Source organism: Anoplopoma fimbria, chromosome 1 (genome assembly GCF_027596085.1).
Source record: "Anoplopoma fimbria isolate UVic2021 breed Golden Eagle Sablefish chromosome 1, Afim_UVic_2022, whole genome shotgun sequence".
In the NCBI taxonomy this organism is placed as follows: domain Eukaryota; kingdom Metazoa; phylum Chordata; class Actinopteri; order Perciformes; family Anoplopomatidae; genus Anoplopoma; species Anoplopoma fimbria.
The window spans coordinates 23233618-23260992 of record NC_072449.1 but is presented as its reverse complement, the minus strand read 5'-3'; the positions used below and the strand labels follow the sequence as shown (position 1 = coordinate 23260992).

The 27375-nt window shown below is 41.4% G+C and overlaps 4 protein-coding genes across 7 annotated transcripts in view; 1 reads left to right on the top strand and 3 right to left on the bottom strand.

Moving 5' to 3' along the window:
* Positions 1–32: 32 nt before the first annotated feature.
* LOC129113755 (bridge-like lipid transfer protein family member 2) lies at positions 33–18382 on the bottom strand. 3 transcript variants are annotated; one of them, XM_054626404.1, is made up of 40 exons: positions 18310–18382; positions 17627–17757; positions 17324–17450; positions 17091–17140; positions 16808–16949; positions 16607–16725; positions 16419–16479; positions 16161–16344; positions 15008–15131; positions 14768–14892; positions 14595–14662; positions 14350–14486; positions 14009–14127; positions 13345–13538; positions 12929–13211; positions 12241–12446; positions 11110–12160; positions 9752–9943; positions 9428–9630; positions 9081–9199; positions 8766–8989; positions 8488–8678; positions 8168–8267; positions 7867–8066; positions 7481–7778; positions 7226–7383; positions 6709–6915; positions 6191–6290; positions 5899–6081; positions 5617–5738; positions 5349–5504; positions 5133–5254; positions 4865–5045; positions 4475–4561; positions 3566–3676; positions 3346–3481; positions 2784–2908; positions 2589–2690; positions 1681–1815; positions 33–1431 (listed from the first exon to the last, which is right to left on the bottom strand). In XM_054626404.1, exons 2-40 carry the CDS (start codon positions 17695–17697, stop codon positions 1246–1248), a joined length of 6699 nt encoding a protein of 2232 aa, XP_054482379.1. In that variant the 5' UTR covers positions 17698–17757; positions 18310–18382; the 3' UTR covers positions 33–1245. The 3 variants fall into 3 exon arrangements, with proteins under 3 accessions (XP_054482379.1, XP_054482234.1, XP_054482306.1); XM_054626259.1 differs by having other exon boundaries at positions 17627–17760; positions 18310–18356; XM_054626331.1 differs by lacking the exon at positions 18310–18382 and having other exon boundaries at positions 17627–18070.
* A 257-nt stretch (positions 18383–18639) lies between these two features.
* glod4 (glyoxalase domain containing 4) lies at positions 18640–21567 on the bottom strand. 2 transcript variants are annotated; one of them, XM_054599767.1, is made up of 9 exons: positions 21169–21567; positions 20943–20992; positions 20728–20848; positions 20466–20610; positions 19756–19892; positions 19592–19675; positions 19395–19508; positions 19222–19308; positions 18640–19121 (listed from the first exon to the last, which is right to left on the bottom strand). In XM_054599767.1, the coding sequence occupies exons 1-9, from the start codon at positions 21256–21258 to the stop codon at positions 19056–19058; spliced, it is 894 nt and encodes a 297-aa protein (XP_054455742.1). In that variant the 5' UTR covers positions 21259–21567; the 3' UTR covers positions 18640–19055. The 2 variants fall into 2 exon arrangements, with proteins under 2 accessions (XP_054455742.1, XP_054455750.1); XM_054599775.1 differs by having other exon boundaries at positions 18641–19121; positions 21177–21250.
* Positions 21568–22114: 547 nt separating this feature from the next.
* On the top strand, positions 22115–24300 carry mrm3a (mitochondrial rRNA methyltransferase 3a). The gene is made up of 4 exons (XM_054602062.1): positions 22115–22543; positions 22892–23136; positions 23220–23381; positions 23489–24300. The coding sequence occupies exons 1-4, from the start codon at positions 22176–22178 to the stop codon at positions 24082–24084; spliced, it is 1371 nt and encodes a 456-aa protein (XP_054458037.1). The 5' UTR covers positions 22115–22175; the 3' UTR covers positions 24085–24300.
* A 549-nt stretch (positions 24301–24849) lies between these two features.
* Positions 24850–27375, bottom strand: part of nxn (nucleoredoxin) — a 54150-nt gene continuing 51624 nt past the window's right edge. Inside the window, exon 8 of the mRNA XM_054600420.1 lies at positions 24850–25984. Within this exon, the coding sequence (XP_054456395.1) occupies positions 25802–25984 (183 nt within the window). The 3' untranslated portion in view covers positions 24850–25801. The remainder of the gene's footprint in view (positions 25985–27375) is intronic.

The following is a 27375-nucleotide window of genomic DNA, read 5'->3' as shown; positions in this document are numbered from 1 at the left end:
TACGCACAAAAAAAAATCCAAACACCACTGCGAGACTTTAACAGTTTTTATTGACAGATAAACAATAAGCCACAGAGCATAGTGAATGTGAATAGATCTGCTTTACCGATATGATCCGTTTAATTGAAATGTTTAGGGGGGGGGGGGGTATTTATTTCTTAATAGAAATGTGACAGAGGCAATAAGCTTAGCAGAACAATGAGGCAAGAAATTCAACAGAAAACAGACGTGGTTACAAAAATATCAAAATACTTTGCATAAAAAGTGCTTTAGTAATAAAATTACAAAACATACACTCTGTGATTAGCTGCAACATATATTTTTTTTTGTTGACACGATGCCACCAAGCCAAGTGCGACATTGTACAACACAATAAAATGTTTTTGCTGCTCTTTTGTTGATATATTGCACTGGGGTGACAGCAAGCTGGGGGATGAATACATTTATCATTCGTCATTTACAGTTGAAATATAAAATATTTTGTGGTCATCTATGGGAAAAGGCCTTCCTGTCAGAGTGACACTCATACAGCCATTTACAATACCTTTCATTAGTAAAACATATACTGATATTCATCTATGACTTTTATTTTTTTATTTGTTTTACAGCAGACAGCATTTGAGGGTGCTTCCAGGTTGAGTCCTATTTATTCAGGCAGAAGGACAGTGTTCCTGAGCCAGCAGGAAAAGGTGCTCTCAGTCTTGCATTAATAGAAGCAGAGGAAACGCTAACAGTGAAGGGCTAGCTACACACTGTAAGTCTTCCTCGCTACATTTAATGTAACGCAAGTGGTCATCATATTGTGTATGCAGTGCAGTGAAATGTTAATGGCACACAGATAAACAAGATAATATGTATTTGGTCTAATTGGCACTCTTGTAATTCCTAATTAACCTTTATTTATACAAGTAATCTCATTGAGAGACAAGGTCTCGTTCTTAAGCGAGACCCGTTTGATTTCCCGGTGGGGATTTTGGCCATAAACTCAAATTTGGAGTATTATTTAAAAAACAAAAGAACATACCTTTAGGTTCAGCAGGATCATATGATACAGTGAGATATCTTCATAAACTATTTGAAATGCTCGACCGGCTCCCTTTTTCTTTGATATTCACAAAGCCAGACTGATATTTTGACCCAGAAGAGGCGTTTTTTTCCCTGATCCTCGTAGCGAGGGGAGTGTGGCAGCTGCTGCTGGGGATCATCCATGCGAGCTCTGACTTGAATGTGCGAGTGTTTGTTGCTTCATTTGCGCCGACTGAAGATGCTCTTCTTGCCGGAGCTCTTGTCTGCGGTGCTGAGGCCGATGAGGAGCCGAGCTTTCTCATCTTCCTCCTGCTGCTGCAGGCTGTTGTCCGACTTCCCTTCGGACGACTTCCCCCGCAGCTCTGAGCCTGAAGCCGGCTTCAGGCGCAGCTTCTCCTTTATCATCTGAGCAGTGAGGAGCAAAAATAACCTGTTCATTAAAACAGAACTTCTCAATGTCGGGGCAAATGTATGTTGTTTCTGCTCCTATACATTCTCGGTAATGGTAAATACATTTAAACAAGAAGCACACTGTCTACATTTAAGGATAACTCAAAGTTGCAGAGAGAAATTAACCATATATCATGGTCACACAGCTAATGTTGGCTTTAAGTAGTGAACATTTGATAAGGAGAGGAGTCAAATGTTGTGTACCTGTGCTACAAGAGCTTTCCGGCTGTCCCTTTTCACAGCCATTGCAAAGTCAAGCCATGTCCAGGTGTTGTTATGGTACTCCAAACAGGGCAGAACCAGATTCAGGTCCTTCCAGTCCACACTGCTCTTTTCTCCCTAAATAAGGGGGATTAAATAGAGCCAACATTCATTCAACATCCCAAAAAGTGAATTAAACCCACAATCATTTTAGTTTTTTGGGCCTTTTGGACATCAGAAACAAGCTGTAAAAATCTGCAGTTATGGAGCAACATTATCATTAATTTCGAGTTGTGTTTGCATCTACCTGATGATTGCCCTGTTAGACCAATATTCACTCTCTGTTTTGGTCTCCACCAACCCTTGAGGGAAATTTCAAGCCAATTAGCTGCAAAATGTTCCACTGAGTTCTCCAGCTAGTTGCTACCTGTGCGCTGTTTTCGTGCTGAGCAGGTAGTGTACAGAGGGATTATCAGAGCTTGTTTTTGCCAGCAACAACAACAGCTGCTTCCCTTTTCAATTTTTTTTAATCATTATTATTTCTCTTTTTACTCTTAATCTCATTATTCTTTATAGCACACAAACCTTTTTTTATTTAGCACTGTCACTGACAAATTAAACCTTTAAATCTTATTTACTTTAATATAATCTTAAAGTTTCCTACAAATCCAAAAGGTACAAAATCAAAAATATAAAAGTAACTTAAGTGCCAGGAAGCCATGAACATTATGATTTCCAACAATAAGAGCTAGTTTTGTATGGGTTGGCGTAATAATATATGTTGAGATAGAATAATCCTCTTCAGTCATATTTCCATTAAAGTTCATTATCAATAAAAATGAACAGGGTTTGAATTAAAAATATCAGTCAGTGTAGAGCTCAGTGACAGCTGTTGTGCACAGAAAACCCACCTTATAGCTGACACAGAGGGGCACTTGGGGAATCTTGATGTAGATGAAGGAGTTGTTCATAGCAGCTCTCTCCTTCATCTTATCAATGTCATCAACAGGATGCTGGTGGGAGGAAATCATAAATCATATGCAATTATGTCAGTCTATTTTCATATTCTTGACATCTGAGCACCAATATTCAGAAAGCACGAATACCTCTGGAGGTTTCCTGAATGACCTCCTGACCCCCGCAGTGCGGTTCAGTCCCTGGGTGACACCTTTGCTGGGGCCCATAGCACCCATGGTGTCCTCTGATGACTGCCGAGCCTTGACAGGGATACCTGTGACACAGATCACATCAGCACTGTGGCCTCTGGGTGACTCTGCACCCTACACCCTACACCCCCAGTGAGTCTCTCTCACACACACACATATATATATATATATATACACCTCAAGGTCATATCCAACATGACGGAGCCTTTTAATAGCTGAGAGGGATGACATGACACAGTAATGGGCTATTTGATACCACACACACACACACACACACACACACACACACACACACACACACACACACACACACACACACACACACACACACACACACACACACACACACACACGCACACACACGCACACGTCAGAGAAAATGGAAACTATTATTGATCAGTTAGTTAGTATAGATTACAAGCTGGTGACCCAACAGAGAGACTGCAGACTGAGTGCTACTCAGCTTACTCCTGTCATATTGCTACGGTTGACAACAACATACCTGTGGTAACCAATCGGAATTTATCTTCTTCATCAGTGACCTCTTCGTCTTCAACATTTCTTCCTGGGAAGAAAAATCCCATCATCCTTTTGAAGAACTGGTACATCAGCTGGATGGTGAGAGGCACCACGTTCACCTGACGATGGAAACAAGCGTTCAAATAAAACACAATCCAAATGTTTGTGTGAATGTGGCTGCATGTGCATGTGAAGCTATCCACCTCAAAGTGCTCCTTCACAGAGATTCCTCCCACAGGGGGGCGCACTTTACTGAAGATGCGCAGAGCAAACTGGCGTCCTGACTGGCAGTTACTCTGAGGACGAAGTACGACCTATAAAACAAAAAGCAGTTAATGCGATATCGCAATATATAGCGCTAGTCAGATTTTGTGTTACAATCCTACTTTGATGTCATTTTGACTTTTAACATCACATATTATTGATGACGTAATGAACACAGTATGGACAACATCACCAGGTTAGCACAACTTGTAATGAGTCCTTGTTCACACATGCATCAAGGAATCCTTGTGTACATGCAACACTGAATATGGAAGTCTGAAGATGATGAAGTCAACACAGACGTCAAGTCTTATGACTGTACGAGCACTGTACATACCCTCACACGCTGCACAGAGGAAACCAGGCAGAGTCATAAATATCGCATAATGTAGGCTTTTTAGAAATACATGTCAGCATCAAAAGGATGTTTGTCATGGATATCACTGCATTGTTTTGTATAATTAAAAGGCAGGGTTGGTAATCTTGAAGAACCCCCCCCCAGCCTATTGTTGCCAACTCTTTTCTTATGAAAGAATATAGTATCTCTCACTTAAACAACAAACATGGCTATTGTTAGTTCTCTCAGCTGTCAAGCTAGCAGCTTGTGGAAGACTCCAGTGAAGAGCAATGAGTGCATGGGATTATTACAGTCCTGCAACAGCCACAGGTACTGGATTGTTTATTTTGTCAGAGCATTTGATTTATTGATTGCTGTCAGGATGTAATAAGGATTTAAAAAGAAAAAAAAATAACGAAAATATTTTTGGAGATTACCAACCCTGCCTTTAAGGCTAAAATTATTAAATTCTTATTTATTTGCTTGTATGTATAATGAGAGAGAGATGTACCTTGTATGCTGCATTGGGCAGGAGGTTGTTCATTGTGAACCACCCCAACTCCAAAAGGTGCTCCGCCGTGTCGTCAGACTTGTTTAGCTGTGGTAAGAAAGTATTCACACTCATCAACATTCACCATCCAGCAGTGATTAATAATCAGTGGTTAGGGTGAAGAGTAAGATATCGTAGGATATTGTGGTGCAAATTGTTACTTTGCAGTAAATAGGATGGGATATATATTCCTGTTATCCTAGGATGGTTCTTTAAATACAGAATGCTAGAAAAGGCCCAATAAGAGCTACAGAGAGAGCGGAGACAGATAATTTGGTGGGATGTCGGGTAAGTTTTCAACCCTGCATGGCAGAAAAGAAGCGGTTCTGCTGTCCTGTGTGCCGTGCTTACCTTACTGTACATGAATCTCTGCAGTTCCAACTCAGCAATGCCCAGCTGGCCGTCCTCTTCAGTCAAACACCAGCGGGCCTGTGCAAAGTAGATCTCTGTTCTCCTCACCACACTCACATCCTCTGGGGGCTTACGCAGCTCCAGCTTGTTTGCCCTTTGCAGCTGAAAGTCCTTAAAACACCTGAAAGACAGAGAATACACATATATATCCTTGACCTGTGTGACATATCTTGTCAGTGCTTGACGTGAATGAGTGCGGATGTGAGACCTGATGAGAATGTTGAGCTCTTCACTCTTCATCTGCATGTCGTTCTTCTCCTGATTTAGCTGGTTTTGCAGTCTCGTGTTCACCTCCATCAGCTCATCACCGCACAGGTCTTCGGATTGTGCCTGCAATTTAATTAAACCCATTTCTTTTTTATTATTATTTTTCCCAGATAAACTCTCAGTTGCAGTTTAAGGAGTAAAGCACTCCGTGACTCACCCTGATGTTGGAGTAAATCTGTTTCTCAAGACGTCTAATCAGGGCAAGGTGCTGCCTGACTGCCTCCTGGAGGTGCAAGATGCTGCTGCGCTGCTCCTCAGGGTTACTGGAAATTTCCAGCTGGAAACGCACACGCTGCTTTTTCTCACTGTGTTCCTACAGGTCGAGAAGATTAAAAAACTAAAAATGAGCAAGGAGGAAATATCATTAAAGACTCACAAAGTGTTTTATAAATTGGGATCATTGGCTGTCCGATGCTCCAGCCTACCTTGCGTCTGGGCTCCACGTGTAACAACAGGTTGTTGACGATGTCCAGGATCATAGCGTACTGAACAGGGTTAGTGGATATCTCAAGATCGTGGTGAATGAGGGTGAAGGTGTCCACTGCCCCTGTTAAATCAAGATAGTAAAACTCTTTAAAGCTCATATATGGTGATTTAGTAATAATATATTCTCCCAACCTGACATTGTTATTGAAAATCATTTTACAAGAACCCAGCTGCATAATTCCTTGCAGGCTGAAGGTCAACAGCGAGGCGGTCGGACGTACCAGCCTGTTTTTTCAGAAGGTCCTCTTTCTCGTGGTTGTTCCTCAGCTCTGGTGGTTTGATCTGCGTGGCCACCTCTGGGTTGATGTCGTGACTGTAACTGATGTAATGCATCCGACAGCTACAGCGTGAAATGATTCGCTGTACCTGCTGAGCCTCGTTCACCTGGGCTGGCTGGTTCCAGTCTACAGACCCAGAAAAAAAAAATGTAGATTCTGTTTGGTAAGTGTCCTGCAATGCATAATTTCCCCATGTGGTTAGGAAGAAACATCCAGCGTTTGAGAAGTAACCTACCTGTAGTGGTGCAAACCATTCCTCCCACAGCCTGGCCGCTCTCCATCAGCTCCAGCACGGAGTCTAGATTACGCTGCCTGTGCTCCTCTATGTTTTTCACCTAAACACAACATAGCATCACAAAAAAGCAAATCAGAGCAGGGACAGCACTCCACACAGATGAGTTAGAATAAAGTCTTGGTTGTATGTTGTAGTTGAACATTTCGTTTTCTTCATTTTCAAACCAGGTGTGTTGTACCATAAAAGAAAATAAGATATCGTGTTTGCCATGTAATTTATTTATTATCTGAAATCATGGCATAATACAGAAGCTGAAAACTTTTAAATTCCTGGTTTAACAACTTTTAGAAGGTAACGTAACATCATGAATTGTACCACTGAAACAGGAGTAGAAAGAGACAAATAAACTAAAAAAAACTGTAGTTCTATGACTATGTTGATTTGTGCTTTCATTGTGACGTTCGTTGTATCATCCAGGTCCTTAAGACAGCCTTATGTAACTACAGAGCTGTGCTTACCTCGAGCCACAGCTGCCTGTCCTCTTGCTCAGACGGGTTGGGCTCCATGGTGGCAAAGTACTGCATGCCATCCAGCAGACAGGTCCAGGTGGTTTTCTGCTTCAGGGTGTCGTTGTACCAGGCTGGGTCGTGCTCACACTGGAGCAGCTGAGCCTTTGCTGCAGACACCAGCACACAGCCTGCAGTCTCTGTGCCTCGCAACATCATCTGGGAAAAGCAAAGGAGAAGAATAAAACATTGGGCCGGATCGACCCAGATTCAACCTGCTTTTGGAGAAAATATCAATTAGGAAAAATAGAAGCCCTTTAAAACAGCTTTATCAGCCCTTTGTCATAGGATGCTGCAACCACTATTGTTGGATTTTGTCATTCCATAATAGTATACATGATCTTCAATAAGATGGAAAACAACAAAACTGGAGTAAATAAGCTTTTTAGAGTGACATTAAGTAGGAATTTGATTGACCTCTCAACAAGGAAAACTAGTCTTCAACAAAAACAAAATTCATGGCAGCTACCTGACAGTTGACCAACTCAATAAACCAGTTGCGGTTATAGACGTCATCTGTCTGACAGGCTGCGATGCCACACAGCTGGTCGCTGACACCCGAATCCTCTTCTGAAAACACCACAAACTTGTCTGTTTCCTCGATCAGTTTCTGAAGCATCGATGTTCCTAAAAAATAAATTAAAAAAAGGAGTGGAACAAAAAGGTTAGTTTGTCTAAATAGACTCTGCTTTTGTCTTTTACTTTTTCCAAGCTATTTCCTTACCTTCATTTTGACTTTTTTCTGCTCGGTTGACGGTGGGCATAACGGGTGTGGTGGGGGCTGTGGTGGGAGAGTAGTTGGAAGGAGAGCGTTTGAGCTTCTTGGTCTGCAGCTGTGTGTCGATCCTCAGACCCTTCAACGCTTCGGTAGAGAGATTTCTCTTCAGCACAGACGCCTTTTTGTAACCGTCGTACAGCCCGAAGGCGATGTTCCTGTTAGTGGTGGTCCAGGAAGCTCGCAGGTCCACCAGGCGCAGTTTGTGAGTGTAAGAGGCGTTAGTTTCATCCTTCTGGTTCACCTCCTGTCAGAAATAAAAGAAATAGAGGTTGATTATGAACTCACAGACAGTGAAGAACTGGCTTGTAGTGCAGCCACCTCTGGGTTTTTACCTCCTCTGTGCGGTTGCTCTGTCGCTGGTAGCTCAGGGAGGACAGGCTGACCAGGTGGGTCTTCTTCACCTGTGCGTTGATCTGGTGGTCGGCGGTCTCATCCCAGGTTGAGGCCATCAGGTGAACCGTCACCTGAGATAGCTCACTTACCATCTGGGTCACATTCCATTCAGAGATCAGCCTCCTCATCACAGTGCCAGCTGAGAGACAATATAAATCACACACTCAAACACAAATAAACATAAAATCATACATCTGCATGTATGAATACATTTCCTGTCCTGTATGTTAACACGTGTACCCTGGGGAATAAGTCTCTGTGCTCCTCGAGTGAAGACGTGGCCTTTGTTGCACTCCACTTGGATACCTCTCTGTTGAGCGAAGGAGGCCCAGTAATGCACCTGGAGGACAAAGAAATATGTGGAAATATATTGTTAATTTTGGAGATATTAGGTGTGGTGAAAAGGAATGGAACTCAGTTAATGTCAGACAGTAGTAATCAACGTCTAACTTATTATTCAAATGCATTTTGGGACAATCCCAACTGATGCAGATTTCACGTTAAAAGCAAGCAGATCTTAAGGGGTCTGGTGCTGGAAGGCAGACTAGGAAAACACTTACTTGAAGTTGTGGAAAGGCCGCTGTGTAGGACATCTGTTTGTAGTGCTGACCCAGCTTCTTGCGGATGGGCCTGAGGCTGTGGAAGAGCTTGCCTCTGCAGATAGGTCGAGAGACACCCGTCCATGTGGCCCAAAAGTTCTGCATCCAGCGCAAAGTGCTGCTATACAGCAGAATTCTCGGCTGGGAGGAATCTACAATGAAATAAATATTTACTGATACTAGTTTAAAACACAAAGGGCTTAGCTTGGCTAGATAGAATATCTAACAGCGTCATGTACCTGTGCCACAGTGCTGGTTAAGGTCCATTGTGATGGAAAGGTTGAGGTTCTCAGACCGAAAGGCTCTGTAGGAGTCATGAGGTTGTCCTGAGGTCACGTCTGCAACGTTCTCCGTACAGCAGAGCATTACGGCGTAGTGGTCATGGGGGTTGCCATGGCAAAGCCATTGGAGGTCAAGGGTCATACACAGGTTGGGTAGGTGTAGGAAACAGATATCATCATACCTAGTACAGAAAAAGGGGGACTTGTTTTACCGAATGATTCAATAAAAGCTGCATTTAAAAGCTTTTTTTCACATCTGATGCCTCCACTTACTTTGATGCTGTCCTGACATTTACATCCAAATCTCCTTTAAAAACAAATTGGCCTGGGTTCCAGTCAAAGTTCAGCTTATTCCACTCCCAATGCAGGTTTTCTGTAGTGTTGTAAGGGTCCTGTAAGAATGCAAGGTTAATATTTATATTAGATTTGGTGATTCATTTTATTCTGCATCACATAGCTCAGTTCCATAAACACACAAAACTAAGGGTGAAGTATTTGCCATAACACTCAGTGACACAGTGAATGTAAATTTCAACTGATTTAAAGTGATTGGTCCCAGCACCTTTTGCTAAACTTGTTTTTGTGTAGATTCACAGTTTGTTAGGTGTACATTGTTTTACCTCTGTAGCCAGCTGATGAAGATTGGCCTGGTCAATGTCCATAACCCAGCGTCCATGCAGAAGGAGACGACTTTTGTCCCACCAGGCCAGTAGAGGTGAGGGATCAACTGTGGGTTTGGTCAGCAGGTCAACAGACTGGCCAATCAAAGTCCAGGCAGGGTCCCAACACGGCCCCCACACAATAGTGTACAGAGAGATGTTCGCTGCATCAAGAGAATATTCAGTGAGAGATATTAACTTACAGTGTTTTAAAAGGGAAAACCTCACATTACACAACACTTGCTCAGAGAATAGCATGCTGACAGCAAGATTCTCATATCTCACATTTGAAATCGTAGTAGAACTTGAGTGGTGGCATATTCCTGTTGACCGTCACATCTCCCCATGGCGGACCAAGCGGGACCGTCTCTTTGCGATGAGCCCTGGCCTGTCCATCCTGCTCCGTCCCAATCAGACGCCCCGACAGCTCCCAGTCCCGGATCTCAAACAGGTAGCGAGGGTAATCCCGAATTCTCACTGGCACAGCGGAAAGAGAGGAGACATTAATCAATAAGTAAGCTCAAACCGTGAGGCCTTTAATGACATGTTGTCTCCTGTTTAGTCTTATCTAAATCCCATCTCACATATACATGCTTTCTATGGTTGTTTCTCATATCACTTACTGTTTAGCAACCTGGTCACAGGCTAGCACCACTAATCTAAAACCACTACAGTCATTGTATAAAACAACACTAAACATGCTTGACATAAAACCTGTTATTTATCATCATTGCCCAATATTACAAAAATATAACTTGTTCAGTTGGGAAAACATGATTAAATATGTGAATGTCTGTCTCAGGTACAAGAGCTTGACCTCTCCTCCGCTCAAACAGTTTGTTACCACAAAGTCAACTGCATATCGGCTCACAAGAGGTGCAGTAAGAGCAGATTGGATTATCCCACTCAGGATAAGTGCTTTCAGTCAGTCTGCATTTTTTGTGAAAGTTGCACTAGAATGGAACTCCATCCCAGTGATCATTAGAGAACGGGACACATACAGTTGATTTAAAGCTCATTTAAAGAAATGCTTAATTAGTACCCAGTTCTGTCATCACTAGAACATAACTGCGCCTTAATTCCTACGTCTGTGCTGAATTTCCCCCAGTCTGTCTGCTGTCACCTGTCTGTTTAACGGTGTCAGACTGAAATGACACTATTTCAAATACTCAGCATGCTTTTTTATGTATTCTGCTTCTGACATATATGTTTTTAGTGTCTAACAATGCAACATAATCTTGTTTCTAGTCCATGTTCTATTTAACATAATTTTCCCCTCATTTATTTGCTTGGTATGTGTTGTTTAACAAGCCTCTGTGTGGCATGTCTTAATAGTACTTGACTATGTACAAGGGTGTCCTGAATTATGTTACTACTTATATTAATATTCTCTCTTCTCTTATTGTTTCGGTAAATAATGCATAACTTTAATCTTATATTCTGTTTTAAGGGTGACTTTGAAACATCTGTCTAGGGACTACAGATTAAAAATAGCCTCTTGGCTCACTCTGGCACATTTACAGAAATGTTTTATTAATGTGCACTGTCCCTACCAAATAAACAAATAAAATATAATAAATCTCACACCTGCAAATTTTTGCTGTAATTTTTTTTTTTTTTTTTTTTTTTTTAAATCAACTTACCCAAAAATGCAGAAAGTTTAAACTTGACAGCCCGGCACCACTGGACCACCAGAGGGAGTCCATCTCTGGGGAAGGGACTGATCTTGTCGATGTCCCTCAGCTGCTCTCTCACCCTCTCTGGCCCATGGAGACAGTGATCAGCCATGGCTACTAGCTCCAAGTCGGACACAGTCCAGGTCAGCAGAGACTTCCTCATGGGTGTGTTGACGTAGAGGCGGCGTGAGCGCTGGATGTAGATCTCAATGTGCTTCTTCTCTAGTGAACTGTACAGCTCTTCAATCTTTCTGGCAGGGAGAAGTTCTCCATGTTGCTTGCGAAGATCTGCCACCTTCTTATCCAGAAGCTGAAGACGCTTTGCACTTTCCTTACTCTCGTCCTTCATTAGCTCGTAGTTGTCTCGCAGCTTGATTTCAAATATGTCGTCCAGGAAGACAAAGGAGAACTGGCTGATTTTGAACACGAGGTCAGGAGGCAGACATGGGACGGTTGTGGCTTGGCTTGGAGAGCGATGCAGAGTCTTCAGCCACTTCTGCACATTAATGGCCATGTCAAAGGTGTTTGAGAAGTTGTACTGGTAGGGGAACTCGACAGCCAGAGAGGGGCAAGTGAGGACCCAGACATGGTTATGAGGAGTGGTGAGGAAGGAGAATGTGTCTCTGTGCAGCTGCATCTCAGTCAACTCGGCGTGCGTTTCAACATCTAGACTTTTAAAGGTGACGATGTTGTTGCCATCCAAGTTGAGGATCATGGAGGGAGCACGTATATGCATGGAACCAGCGTGTTTGGAGACTGTGAGGGCTTCTGTGTGCAGGAGAATGTAGTTCTGGTCGCTAACATGGGCTGTCAAACGAGTGCAGTCCAGTTCAACACGCACACACAGCCCTCTACTCTGGCCTGAAACGATGTCACTCTCAGCAGGTTCGACTGGACTGTCCTCTCCTTTCTCTCCACAAAGCATACTCCAACAAGCCTGAGCTTCAGTCATGTGCTGGAATAAGACCATGTGGTCGGGTGGCGTCCACTCGACAGTGAGCTCCTCTTCACATTGAACCTGATTGAGACACAAAATATGAATATTAACACAGAGATTCATTGCATCCAGAGAAATAAAGCTGATGGAGATCTGAATACCTGTAAGGTGTGGGTGGTGATGAAGTAAGAAAAGGCTATCTTGGTGAGTTTGAGCACAGGTTCGGGGGTTTGGGAGGCGGGGCAACATGACTCCATGTTATCCGTGAGTGATTTGATCGCTGACAAGCTAACGCTTTGAAGAGACAACGTGGAGCTTTCTGTAGAGCTGTAGACTTCGACAGTGTCCATCCGCAAAGACACGGCTCCTAAAGAGAAGAAAAGGAAATAAAAGATACTTAAAGGTGACGATAGACGGAAGAGCAGACAGTTTTGTGTATGCTGTGGTCTTTTACCTTACAAGATAATAAAGATGCATTGAGGCATTCGTATAAGGATGACCTGTTACTTTATGGGTTAGCTCAAAAATGTATTGCTGCCATACTTTTGGCCATTTGCTTTTTTTCTGACTTTTCTTCTTGATTGTTTTATCTCTTAAATGTCAGAAAATAGTTTTTTTTTTTAAAGTACACACAAACAAAAAATTATTTGGGTACAAAACACAGCATTCTTGGCTACAAAAATGCTTACTTGAGAAAAACTAATTAAAAACAGTAGAATAAGGACCTGTCCTTTCAGACAAACGACTATGAGCTCACTATAAATAGAATAATTACAGTGCTGTTTATGTCACATAGTGATTTACGGCTCAAAGCCATGCTACATTCGTACATATTCTGAAATGACTTACCTGCTAGATTAGACAGTGTGAACACATTGACATCCTCCAGACAACAGTCCAGTTTGAACAGCAGCTGTATGGGTTGAATGGTATCGCCACTAGAGGGAGACACTGAGGCCACATCTGACAGCTGTGGCCCAGTGTCATAAGGAACACAGATGAGGGACAGCAGGCGAGACAGACACAGTGCACAGGTCTCCGAGAGCTCCACTTGAAGCCCCTTCAGGCTGGACTCCACACTCAAACTCGGACTCCTGCTACTCAACTCCATTTGGGGTCGGTTGAAACTCCCCTGGAGGGATTAGATTAAAGTACGCTAACATTAGCATTTGAGTATACAAGTTAATCGAAACCAAAAACAATACATGTGAAAATGAATCATTAAACACTCAATAAAACAAGCTTCCTATAATTTACGCTCCTACCTGAAGACTGAGTGAGTCTAAAATGAGCGCTTCTCCCCACACATGTTTACCAGGAGGGTGCGGTGCTTGTTGGATATGAGACCCCTGACCCACTCTCCACCAGAAGTTGTCCAGGGACAGTGAGGCACGCCGGTGCACATTCTGGGACTCTGTGCTCTCTGTGTCATCTTTAATGTCAAGAAGATGCTGCAGTTCTGCGGATACAGGAAGTGCAATTCATCATAAAAAAATATTTTGAGGAAATACATTCTTTATATAAATTGCAGAAGTATAGAGATTCAAGTTTTTTCCTAAAAAACAAAAGCCACTAAAAGTGAGCTTGGATATAAAAAGGAGTACAAGTTAATGTGTAACATTTAAAGGGCACTCTAAGAAAAGAGCTTATCTAATCTAGTTTGGCATGTTCTGAAAAAGAGTGAACCGAAAGTTGCCTACAGAATAAAACCCACAAAGATTTACTGAATGAAAATGTGCTGTAACAACAGTACAGGACTTTAACACAAAATGTAAAGTATTAACATTACGTGCTGTTGCTTACCATAGGGTGTTTAGGTTAAACATTAACGCAACAATGCCCTCATTTTGCTTTTGTAGCAGCAACATCATATGACGTTCACCTGCATTTTTCTGTGCACGTGTGCAGCATGTGAAAGACCTACAGTACCTGCACTGGCTGAGAGGAAGCCTAGAGCAAAAGGCGTCGTGTCCCCCAGCTGAACAGACACATTAACGTTGGAGACGGAGGTCGTGATCATCACAGGAGCATCCAGGTGAGGTAGGCGCCTGAGGAAAAGGAGGGTGGGCAAATAATCTAATGGACTACACAACACGATTACGTCATGGAACAAAACAATACAGAATGAGTGATGCGCAAACATGGGTAAGAAAGAGAAGACAGTGAAAAAGGTGTTAGATTATTGTGACAGAAATTAGGAAATCATTATAATCTCCCTAACCTGAGCCATTAAGCAATAGAAGCCTTTGATTTTTCCTTTTGTAACTTGCCTTTTTCTATGTGCTGCCTTCCTGTGGATTAGCTGTTCCCATGGAAATAGATGTAGCCAATGGGAGAACTCCTGGTGACGGTAGTGGATGATGCAAGTGTTGATTGTGAATGACCCTGAGATGTCAACTGACGTAATCTAAATGTAGAAAAACACAAGAGCCAAAGTCAAAATAGTGTCAAAAAAATGAGTCATGGATTTAAGAAGCTTTGCTCTTGTAAAGTGACTATCAAGCATCTTCCTCACCTGCAGGGTTGTCCTCAGAGTGTTCACACAAAGGATCCTTTGCCTACTTTGTGAGAGGAGAAGTCCATCTGTAAGTTAAAGAAAAAACAAAAAAATTCAGAATGTGTTATTCATAGCTATCACTTTCATCCAACTCTCTCTGCGTTGCATGTGGCACCCAGCTGTCCACTCACCCTCAAGAAGGAGCTCCAGGCTGGTCTGGGGAAAGCTCAGCTCAGGAGTGAAGCTTTTAAGAGGAAGCTGCTCATCGTCACGTCCATAGCAGACTTTTAAAGACTTCAGAGTCCAGTTCAGGTGTCTGTGACGACAGGAAAAAGGAATCATACGGTGGTTAAAGCAACAGGTTATTCCACAGGGAATGTAATTATGCAAAACAACAACTATATGCAATTGATGGTAAAATTATGACTCACCTTTTCTGGCTTTGCATGGACAGGGTTACATTTGTATTATCAAATTCCATGTTGACCTTCTGGGGAATTAGCTGATGAAACTGCTCCACCGTCTCAGTCTGGATGAACACAGTTTTTTCACACTCTGAAAGGAAACAGTACCAATACTATTAAATCACAATAGTATGTATGGTACAATCAAACATGTTGAGTCTGCCGCAGCTAAATAATCTGTTTAATTGTTGCAGAAACAAAAAATAAGCCTATACAAAAAGCATGTAATAAATACAATCCCATGTTGATTAAATATACATTCTTTGACTTTGTGCATATGCCACCTGATATTTTCTGCATGGTGCATATTGTCTAGGCATACTCTATAGCAAATGTATTTCCCTTCATTTTTTTAGCTGTCTGATGAACCAAAAATGTGTTTTGTATGGAAATACCCGAGTGAGCTAATGTGTCATGTCCGTCCTTTTTCCAGTTTTTTGTTTGTATTTATGTAGGCCAAACTGTCAACCTTAATGTCTGTGCTACCCGGATTATAGTTTTAACAATACATTTCTTAAATGTATTGTTAAAACTTTACTCAGTCAGTGAATAGAAATCCCAAAAGATCACCAGATATATAAAGACATACTGAGAAAAATAAAACATTGAATACCTGACATTGTTTTACCAACGTTTTCTTCATTTTTAAAACTATTGCATAACTTGTGCTTTATTTCCTGGGTAGGTCAAATTGTATCCACTTATCATTTAGCATGTGGACATTTCAAACACCTACATAGTCAATACAGCTCTATGATGTGACCTTGTCCTCATTTTCTTGCTGTTTAGTAGAACAGCTAAAAATATCACAGACAACAGTAGACATCCATTTGTTTTAGAATAAGAAGAAGCTTACTGATATAAAGCCAGTGAAAAACAACTATAAGTGCCATTATAGTTATAATTTTGGGGCAATAAAGGAGAAAAACAGCTAATAGTTGTTTATGTGCGGAATATACTGGTTATACAGGTTGACTTGATTCCCCACTCGTACAACCAACCAGCATTCCAGATGTGACATGACCATCACAAAATTGATTGGTCATTGCCTAGATGTTTGTTAAATTAATCTCATAACAACTTTTGGACATTTCAGAGATTATACTTTGTGTTTCCTCACCAGATGCTTCCTGAATGCCCTTTTTTGGAGAAGGGGGCACCAGGAGTTGGCTAAGAAATAGTCCCTCATGGAGCTCTGCTATAAGTGTCCTCACATTCAGGGACAGACCACCTGGCTTCATCTCCGGTAGGCTCACATCTCCAGACAGCAGCAGGCTCAGGGCCACTTCGGCCAAACATATATCCTACAGAGGAAAACATGTTAGTCACTCACACTCAATCACAAGTTCCTATTTCAGGGGAAATAGAAGAAACTTACCAACTGACTGCTTTTAAGCACTTTACTGCTTAGCTGCCCGACTGAGAAGTCCCACGCCAACCTGTAATGAAAGTTAAAGAGTTCACAACATTATACGAAGATCCTTCTTTCTTTTCTATTAAATTGATTAAATGAGAGCATTGGTAGACAGAAATAACAGAAAGACAGAGTCTGAACTGCACAGTTACCTTTTACTCTGGTGGTCTAGTAACAAGGTGATGCCTGTAATTGTCATGTGCCATAGAGACTCGGACAATGCCAGGTTCAGTACCATCACATTGATTGAGCTGATGTGGAACGACAGCAGCTGAAAACACAAGATAAGAAGAAGTGAGATGCTGTATACAAATGAGTTTAGCAAACGATTGACCTCTAGTGAGGCGCCTTACTTGTGACAGAAAGCGTAGCATTGTGGGGCTGACTGAAATCTTCCCAGACTTTTTTCCATGGCTCTGCTTCCCCAAAGGTCTGAGTGGTGCTTGCAAGTCAAACCTAACTCTGGTTTCGCCAACACACAACGCCAGGTATCTCCTGAAACACCAACATGCAGTAAATATATAAATATATGATATAAATACTTTATTTCATAGATAAGGCTTTCAAATCTAGAACTGATTTGATGAAATATTTCATCTTTAACTATCAAACTGACCCAAAAATGTGTAAACTTACGGTAAATCCTGGTTTAGAAGTTTACTCGAAATCCATATTCTGTCAATTTCCTGTCAAAAAGAGAGTCACTGTTATGGTACAGTAATTCAAAAAGTGTCCTATTTTGGGACAGTTGACAAACAACATAACATGTGTTCTGGCCATTACTGAGCCAAACATGAACCCCTGAAATGGGAGCAGCCGCATTGAATGAGCTCACTACATAAATGTCATGTTAACACAGTGTGTCCTACCAGAGTATGCTGGGGGTGAAACTGGATACTAACTCCTTGGACAGAAAACAGACCGACTGATTTGATCTTAAGATCGGCATTCAGTGCAGTCTGGAAGAATCGCACAGCCAGGGTGCATATGAGCCACCTAGAAGCAAAAAATCAGGAGCAGACATTTTTGATTTTGTGAATAATTGCACATACAATAAGGTCAATCAAGGACAAGACACATCTGGGTGAAATCATATGACTAAATGTTGCATAGTAGAACATCATTTGCAATCACAATATATACTGTAGAATCTCACACATGTCAATTCTTACCTGAAAATGACACATAACAAGACAATCCCAAGCAGAAGAACAAGCAGGAAGGACATCAGCAAGAGAGACATCGTGTCCCAAGTCGTTCACACCCAGATCTTCGGACATGAGTCTGGCTGTTCCTCTATCAGCTGCTGTGAAAGAGGAAGAGATGCACTTCAGCTGAACACACCTTGATATTCAGGTGTGAGAGTCGTGTGACTGGTTGCTAAAATAAACCCCCCAATAATCAATAACTTGTCCATCACTGTCACATAGTGACGCAACATTTGCGATGCAAATACATGAACGTTAATTGTGTGTTTTTCCCAGAAAAACAGTTAGCTACACCTAGCCACACACACTGCTAATTAACAAGTGTAGTGGAAATAGCACATAGCTCAACTTCATCACTCAACAGTGTCTACAACTGTGACCTAAACTAAGCCCTCGTCAACGAACCACGACTGTCAAAGCCATGGCTCGGTGTTGAGGGGTTGCAGCGTTAGCCTGAACTAACAAAACACCAAATAGTTTGAGATGTTTGTCGCCGCGTCATCCACAAATCAGTAGCAAATCTGTGCTAGCGAGCTAACGCTGCAGCTAATGTGGCTAGCATGGCTGCGAGCTGGTGCACATAGCTCGGCGTTGTTTTTGGTGGAGATGTCTCGGCTTCCGTCGGCTCCAGGTAATAGGTTACTCACCCCGACACCTCCATGGTGCTGTGTTTTAGCTGCAAAGAGCGGTATCATCTGACAGTCCACTCTCTGCCCGGGCATAAACACAGTGCTGGTCCGCCCCGCTCAGCTGGCAGCTCATTTGACTTGCAGCCGAGAGGGAGAGGAGCTGGAGCCCCGCCAGCATAATACTGTGCAAGCAAATTATTAATCTTTAACTATACCATGCACTCAACACATACACATACACCGAAACCAATCCATGCATAGATAAAACACACACAGTCATAATCAAACTATTTCACAATGGTGACAAAGTAACAGAAAACAAAATGTATTTTTTTTTTTTTTTTTAATCTTAACAAATTATAAGATACAGTGTAACTCAACCACATGACTCAATTTATACTGCATGATACTGAGTGCAATGATCATTTAACAGCTAACAGGAGCAGGAAGGGCTATCAAAACATATTTGATTCATTTTAAGCAAGGAAGTTGAATCACATTGACTTTTGGCCCACCTAACTGTGTTAGTGATAGGAACAATATTCATTGGAACAATGTCAAAAAATTAAACAAGTGGTCCTTTCACAAAGGGCTGTCAATGCAACTGTGCATCATGGCACACATCCAGGGAAGAATACTTCTCGTACTACCCGAATAAGGATAATTGAGTCGTCATTACAGCACCACGGGTGCGTTGCACAGCAATCTGTCATCATACGAACTGAAATTGATGTTGTACAATTTTCGCACCGAGTCCTTTCATCTCATGCAGCAGCTTTCTGTCTGTTATGTTTGGCAAACCATTCGTCACTTTTATCTTCCGCCATAGCCTAAAAACAAGTTTAAAAGCAGAAAGAGCACAGGTACAGTGAGTATCCAATACATGTTGCATATATAATCTAGACAGGAAAATATTGGAGCAACACCAACCTTATCAAGCAGTGCATTTCCTGCAGGGTCCACCTTGGACAGTTGCCTGAAAGCCTCATCTCCAACAAAGCAAATTTCATGACCATCCTAAAACAAACATTGTCCAGGTAAGTTTATCTATAAACAGAGACTTATTTAACTTGACTACAATATAACATTGGTAATGGACTTACTGGGTCAGCCAATATAACCACTTCTACTGTGGCCTTTCCAGGAGTGTCTAGGCTGACTAATGGAGTGAGAATTTTCTGTTTTTCCTTTTTCATCACGGCTTCAAGGTCAGGCAGCTGTGGGATGTAATACAACATTTATGATGAAAATGATTATGATCTTCTCCAATATTTAAATAATGTTTGAAATAATGTTTTACCTGCTCCCGTGGGCATGAAAATGCTATTCTCCCAAACGCCGTTCCATGATCCACTGCGCCATTATCATGAAGCTCCAGTTTACACTGAATAAAAAAAATCAAAATATTCCTGATTCAGTAACATAGAATACAAAACATAATTCTTTCTATGATACTTGACTCACATGAGTGTCTGCAAATCCCATGAGCACTGTTTTCTTCTCCTCGTTCTTTTCCATCACCTTCATTCCCAAAAGCGTAGTCCAGTAGTGGGTCGATCTCTGGAGGTCTGATACTCCGAGACACACCTTCTGCACAGGGTCTGGGAACAAATTTTCAAAGGTTAGTGCTGAATGCTTTCCTCTGTAGCATAACGCACATATGTCACATGACATTTCATGTGGGTTCTTGTCATGCAATTCCCACTAAGAAAATAATGATACTGAGCTCTACTCTAAGTAATTAAAATAAACTGTGGTGGCTTTAACATGAAGTCATGACATGGTTATATCACAATATTTTTTTGTTGTTAAAAAAAATCTTTCAGGCAGCATATCATAATTATTCTTCATTATATATTATAAATGTGTGGATAGATGAATGAATACATAAATCATTAACATAGAAAATATGTGGACACATGCTTCATTTGTTTGACTATTATAATAAAATGAAACGAGTATTAAATAAAAATAAATGTATAATTTGATAAAACCAAGCTAATCTTTGTATTTGTGAATCTATGACCAGCTTGATATTTTTGCTAGTGATAAAATGACTCCAGTTATAAACAAAATTTCAAAATGAGTCTCTTTTGAGTAATGGATAAACTACAAAGATAACTCCTACTCATGTATAAAAAAATTAAAAAAAAGACCCAGGCAGTGAAACTCACCACTGGGAGGCTGCTCTTTGTCCACAAGGTAGAACGGATACCCTCCTGGAGCATGGGTCAGATACAGAGCCTCTCCTACCTCAGTAAGAGGCCAGCCCAGACGTTTAGCATTGCTTACAGCCTGGCTAGACTGCAGAGTGAGCCCCTAAAGTGAAGATATATATATATATATATGTCAATATACCTTTACACGGCTGCTGTACCAAATATAACACATCATGGTGTTGTCCTCTATAAATTCTTACACTTAAATCTCACCCACCAAGAAGTCATTGCCAAGTTGATACTCTCCCACCCCATAATTGTAGGTCAGTTCAGCAACAAAATGGTCATCTTCAGGGCCAAAGCCAACCATTGTCTTGCTCCATTTCCCATCGTACGGGCTGTATGGACACAGGATGATGCAGTAGGTATTAACAGCTCTGTGTTATACAGCTTTGTGAGTACAAAGTTCAGATATAGGTTGTCTAACGTTACCCATTACACGTTGCTTTGCAGCCTTCCTCAAACTCTTCATGACGTAAAATCTAAAATGAATGAGAAGAGATGAGAAAAATAGGCATTCAGTACAAGGACACATTTATTAAAAAACACCCGATTTTGACTCATGTGACAGGAGGATTGCAACGTTACGCAACGGTGTGCAACACAAACAAAGTTCATTCATTGCTTCTGCACTTTAAATGAAACTCAGAAAATGTACCTTCATACCCAGAACATCTCGGTAAAACGTGGCAGTTTTGGTCCTGTCACCAACTTTGAAAACAAAATGCAATGCTCGTCTCAATGCCATATTTCTTGACCGATATAATGATGTCTGTGAGTGCAGATCGGAGAGCGGGGATCGATTAAGCTTCCTTCATGATCGATTTCTCTGCCTTCGATTGGTGGGAAGTAAACACAAGTAAGCAAACAGTAGGACTTTACAACTATAAATACAATTCCTGGTTATTATGTTAGCGTTTGTTGATTAATTGACAGTATTAAATCTTTATCGGGAAGCGCAAAGTCTTTACGCAGGAAAAAAAGGAAAATAAACTCCGTTCGCCACCCCTTTACATTTAGGATAATGGTATCACCCGGTGTGTCACATAATATCGCGAGGTTTACAGCACCAGCCACTTTTACCGTTCATTACAATTAGAAAAGAAGGAAAAAGTATAAATAAAATAAATAAAATAAATAAAATAAATAAAATAAATAAAATAAATAAAATAAATAAAATAAATAAAAAAATAAATAAAATAAATAAAATAAATAAAATAAGGAGGCAAAACATTTGAAGAGAGAGTGCAAGTAGTTATTTAATTATTTACTCTACCCATTATTGCAATACAAATACTCTGTGCAATACAATAGTTATAATAGTTTCTGTCTGTATATATAATATTTAAGTTACTGTGGATTCTTTACTGTTTTTTACTGTTTTTTTATTGCTCATTTGATTATTTATTATTACTTATTTTTGATCTTTTTTTTTTTTTTTTTTTTTTTTTACTATGTCTCTTATTTGCACTATACCCTATGCTGCTATAATCCTGTACATTTCCCCGCTGCGGCACTAATAAAGGATTATATTATTCCATTAAACTTGATTGATTTTAGATACCTAAATGTAGTACTACCTTCGATACAGCCGGTGGCGGTAAGGAGACTAGTTTGTATTCATGCAACGTTCTGTGAAACCGTAGAAGAAGAAACGGGGCAAACATGGCAGCGTACATGAGAAGCGTGATATGCCTTGTTTCCCTGGAGCGGAATGCTTTTCTATCAAGGGCGGGCGGTGTTTACGTGGAATCGAAGCGGTACGTACGCGGACTGAGGAGGAAGCCTGTCCGAGTGTTGATGCCCGAAAACGAGACGTATGAAGTCCTCACGCCGACCACACAGCCTCAACCAGCGGGGCGAGACGTCCACAGGCAGAAGGTGGAAAAAGTCAAGGCTACAGTGAAGCATCCCGAAGAAGACTTTGTTAAAGCGAGGAGTAATGTGCATTCAACGATCAAACATGCTGTTATAAAGGACCAAGTTGATGGAGTACGCTTCGAGAGGGCTTTGCCTGGAGATAAACGACTGGCGTAAGTGTCACTTCATGAAGGCAGCAGTGAATTGTCACACAGATAAAACCATTTACAGGATATTGATTGGTTGATCAGTCTCAGATTAGGTTGCTAAAATAATAAAATAACAATAAAACAGTCACACCATCATAAGTCAGTTGTTTAGAAAGCAGGGTAGGAAGGAAACTTTACTTGAGTACCAAAGCAAACATCAATTGTGAGATTTATATGTGAGGTTTTATAATTCTTTGATCAGGTGTTTCACAGTGTTTTGAAAGTAGCAATCATTTATTAATGATCATTATTCATATTCACACTGCATTTAATCACGTCTGCCTCTCTATCTCCCCCTCACCCATCCTTCAGGAGGTTAGTGAGTGTTGCTCGTTCCAGGACGTTTCGGGAGCACCAGGGTAAAATCCTCCTGGAGGGCCGGCGTTTGATCTGTGAAGCCCTGGACGCTGGAGCAAACCCGCAGATGGTGTTCTTCAGTACCGTGGATCGGCTCAGAGAGCTGCCTCTAGACAAGCTGAAAAGGGCCACGCTAGTCAAAGTCAAGTTTGAGGACATCAAGATCTGGTCTGACCTTGTGGCCCCACAAGGGGTGATCGGTGAGGGTCACGTATTGTGTTTTGGTACATTATGAAGTACTGGTGCTCGGCGTTGTTTCTGACTTTGACTTCTTCTTCTGCAGCCATATTTTCTCGCCCGGACCCATCACGTTTGAACTTTGCTAATAAAGGTCATTCAGTGCCGCTGTCCTTGATATGCGACAATATCCGAGATCCTGGCAACCTTGGGACCATGTTGCGATGTGCTGCTGCTGCTGGATGCCATAATGTCCTACTCACAAAGGGTATGCTTATCAATTATTTTTGCGAATAAATGTACTCCACCCCTTGAATATGGCTTTGATTCTTTGCTAGGGGTTTTTGCAAATGTGTTTGCTTTTTCCACCGACAGGTTGTGTTGACGCTTGGGAGCCTAAAGTTCTGCGTGCAGCAATGGGCGCCCATTTCCGCCTACCCATCTATCCCAGCTTGGGCTGGGACGATATGGAAAAACATCTCCCTAAGCCTGTGACTGTCCATGTGGCTGACAGCAACTGTGGCACCGACAGAAGTGGAGAAACGGAGGATTCACAAGTTAACGTGTCTCACAAACCCTCCAAAGCAGGAGACTATGGCTGGGTCAGCACAAAGCCCAATCAGAACAACATGCGCTACGAGGAATACGATTCTGATTCGGACTCAGATTGTGAGGACGGGGGACTTTCCCTTCCCAGAGTGGACTCAAAGCTGTACCATGAGAGCTGGGCTCAGAGTCCCACTGCTCTCGTGATAGGTGGAGAGACGCACGGTCTGAGTGTAGAATCAGTCCAGTTGGCTGAGAAAACCGCCGGTCGCAGGCTCTTCATTCCTGTCGCTCCTTTGGTGGACAGCTTGAATTCAGCCATGGCTGCCAGTATCCTTTTATTTGAGGGCAGGAGGCAACTGTTGAAACTAATGCAGACACCTGGAGGGAAATGGAAAGCTAAAGCAGAGGAGCAGCTTTCATGATGTTGGGCTCGTAAAATACAAGTATGTGACTTTGGTGTATATTTATCCTTGGGACTACAAGAACTGAACTGAACTATTTAAATTTCAATAAAACACTGAATTTCAATTAGGTATGTGAATTCATGCCTCATGTGCCTTTTTCATGATTTATTTAGGGATGCATCCAGGATCTATTTTCATTGTCAATAAATCAATGCCAATAAATGTTTTTGTCTGTAACATGTGAGAAAGTTGTGAAAACTGGTCATTAGAATTTCTAAGAGCCCAGGCTTCTTCAAATTCTTTTTTTCATCCAATTTTCAGCCCAAAACCAAAACAATTTGAGTGCACTACCATAGCGGCAACAAAAAGCTGCAGAAAAATATATAATATACAATAAATCTCACAAGGGAACGCTGAAATGACAAATAAATCTGTGATAAGAAAAAGTTGAATGACTCTTTCTGCTCATTGAAAAAAGTCAGACTATGCTCCCCTCCCTTTACCCAAAAAGGCACTAAACTCCACAATTTCTTTCCCCTCCCTCCCTGTCATTTCAATATCGTTCCTAAGAGCTTTAAATAGATGCACTTGAGGCATAATTATTATAGAAAGGACAAGACAGACAAATCCATCCTATTTCTGCAGCCTATGCAAATATGCAGAAGTCACTAAACTTCCTTCCCACCTGGAGTCTGCACATGAACAAAAATGATCTGCATACTGTCTCCCATAATAAATGCAGCATTTTCATTAGACCCATGAATCTTATTTGAATACTTCTAACAAAGGAACTGGTGAGTCATTGCATAGTGTGTGTTTTACATATCCAAGAGCTAACTTTATTGATAGAACTTAAAAGGAGCAAAACTTTGTGCTTGCCAGTGAATTTTAATGGGTGTGAGTAATGATTGAAGTAACAGAATACAGGGATTTCTACATTCAAAACTTTTCAAATGCCATTTCTGTTCCTTCAGAAATAACCTGGTCTTTTCAGTATGGGACCTTCACAGAAAATCCTCATAATGACTGAGATGAGAACCACCATTGACAACTGGCAAGAGATGACTTTCACTCACATAAACACACACACACACACACACACAGGGGGTTGGAAATATCAGTCATTGGTCTGTTACAAGCAAGTTTAATGTGATCTTTACTGTATGTGCACCTGTTTTTTGTTTCTTTAAATAGGGCCGGAAAGGCTTACGGCTACATCCAACTGAGGTTGAGCATTTTTGCACTACATGTGAATTACAACTGTAAAAATGCATTTTATTCTTTATCAACATCATTCAGAAATGAAAAAGTAATAAGGATCTCACAGACAAAACAGAAAGCAACAATCAGCTGAATAAGTAGGTCCACTGGGTAATTCTCTGGTTTTCTCTAGAGTTCAGAAATGCTATTGAGTGAAAAAAAAATACAGATACTTTTCTTGAGGCCAAAAAAAAAAAAGAACCAACAGAGTCGCCATATATATTACTGTAGGGACTATCGTCAATGCAAGGCACCACAGGAGAAAAAGAGGACTCCGTGAAAAGAGAACATGTCTAAAAAAATGTTAAAATGTCGGTAAAAAGTGAGACATCTCTCTAACTGTCTGACAAAGTCAGAGGGCAGGTGGGAGAGATAGTACGAGGATGGGGAAGGCGAGGGGGAGGAGCAACAGGTCAGGGTTCGATGATGGACTGAGTCCCATATAGTATGACCGATTTATATTTGGACTTCCTCTTTAGATGGGCTCTGGTTTGAGCTTTTCAGACAGGAAGTCGCTGACAAACTGCTCCACTTCGACCGGCGTGATCTCCTCTACGTCGCGAACATACTTGGCACGAGCCGACATGTCCAGGATGGTGAGCAGAGGCGCTGCTTCAGGGAGGTTAGTGTAGTCCCGCAGGGAGTCACTCATGTCATCCTGAGAATAAACAGAAAAAAATACAGTGATTAGGTGTGATAGTACGTGATGTCACAGTCCTTCCTCACATTCATGGAGTACTGGGCACAGGCCCAAGACAGAGCTCTATTTTAGGTAACGTATTTACATGTTTTATTGGAAATCAAAAAGTCGGGATGTATTAATCACATTTTTTTCACATTTGTAGTAAACCTAATGAAAATTAGTTAATCCAAAATGTTACTAAATAGATTCTGTTCTGAAAATACAACTTTTATAAGTTTCGCCATAAAGTTTCCTATAAAATTGTGTATAATGTCCTGTAGATTGTTCCCAAAGTGTGGTTGGAAGAACCTCTAAAAGGGGTTGTAATATAAATAGGTCAATGAGAAGATGAAAAAGAGGACAGAAGGAACAGAAAATAGTTGAGTATTTAAGAATTTATCAAGGTTTTTCTTTTTTTGTCTCTAAAAAGAAAGAGCTGAATCCCTGCAACCTGTGAAACCTAAAGTATATAGAAAAAATATTGAAAGTTTTTTGGAAATGCAACATAGCAGTGCTGACTATGTGCAGGAATTCAAAATCCTCTCCTGCGTGATCACGTTTTCTTGCCCACCAGCTGACAACACTTAGCTTGGCTTTCTTGTAAATTAATGGACAGTCTGACTTCCTAGGGCCTCTTTCACAAAAAAAGGGAGGCAGGGAACCATTGGTTTAGACACCCCATCTTCATCTGCATCATCATGAGCTCTGTGGGGAGTAACTTTCAGCTTGATGAGAGCTGAGCTTTAATATCGGCCCTTGTCTCTTTATCCATAAGCATTTAAAATACTTTGACAAACATGCAAGTCAAACACTGGATACGTTCCAGGAGAGAAGACACATTTATCTGTTGCTCATCAGTTCAGACTTGCTTTTGGCAACCAGGGCAGCACCCATTACTTGAATTATACCATGATATAATTGCCCCATAAAATTCAGAACTGCCTGGCACAATCTTTATTAATGCACACTTCTTGAAAGAGAATATGAAACTCTCTCCCGTCTTCCTGCAGGCAGCCTGCCCAGAGAGACCAGAGCATTGGTGCTTAGTCACACATCCTGCTGTGTGGAAAGACAGGAAGGAGCCATGTGGGGGTCCAACGACATCCCTCCCATTTCAAAAGCTCACTCACATCAGACATGAGTCTCAACACAGAGCTCTGAATGTTACATGCTGGCAGGAGAGAGAGCAGTGCAGCGTTGTGAAGGAATATGGTACAGATAGATTGCTGCAGGATTTGGAGGGCATTCCACTTTTATTTCTTTGCAGTTATTTTGAAAGGGCTTCACCCACACTCCGCCTGAGGCTCGATGTCACCATTCACCCTTTGACAAGTCAGGATTACAAGCCTTGTAGCCACAGGTAACAG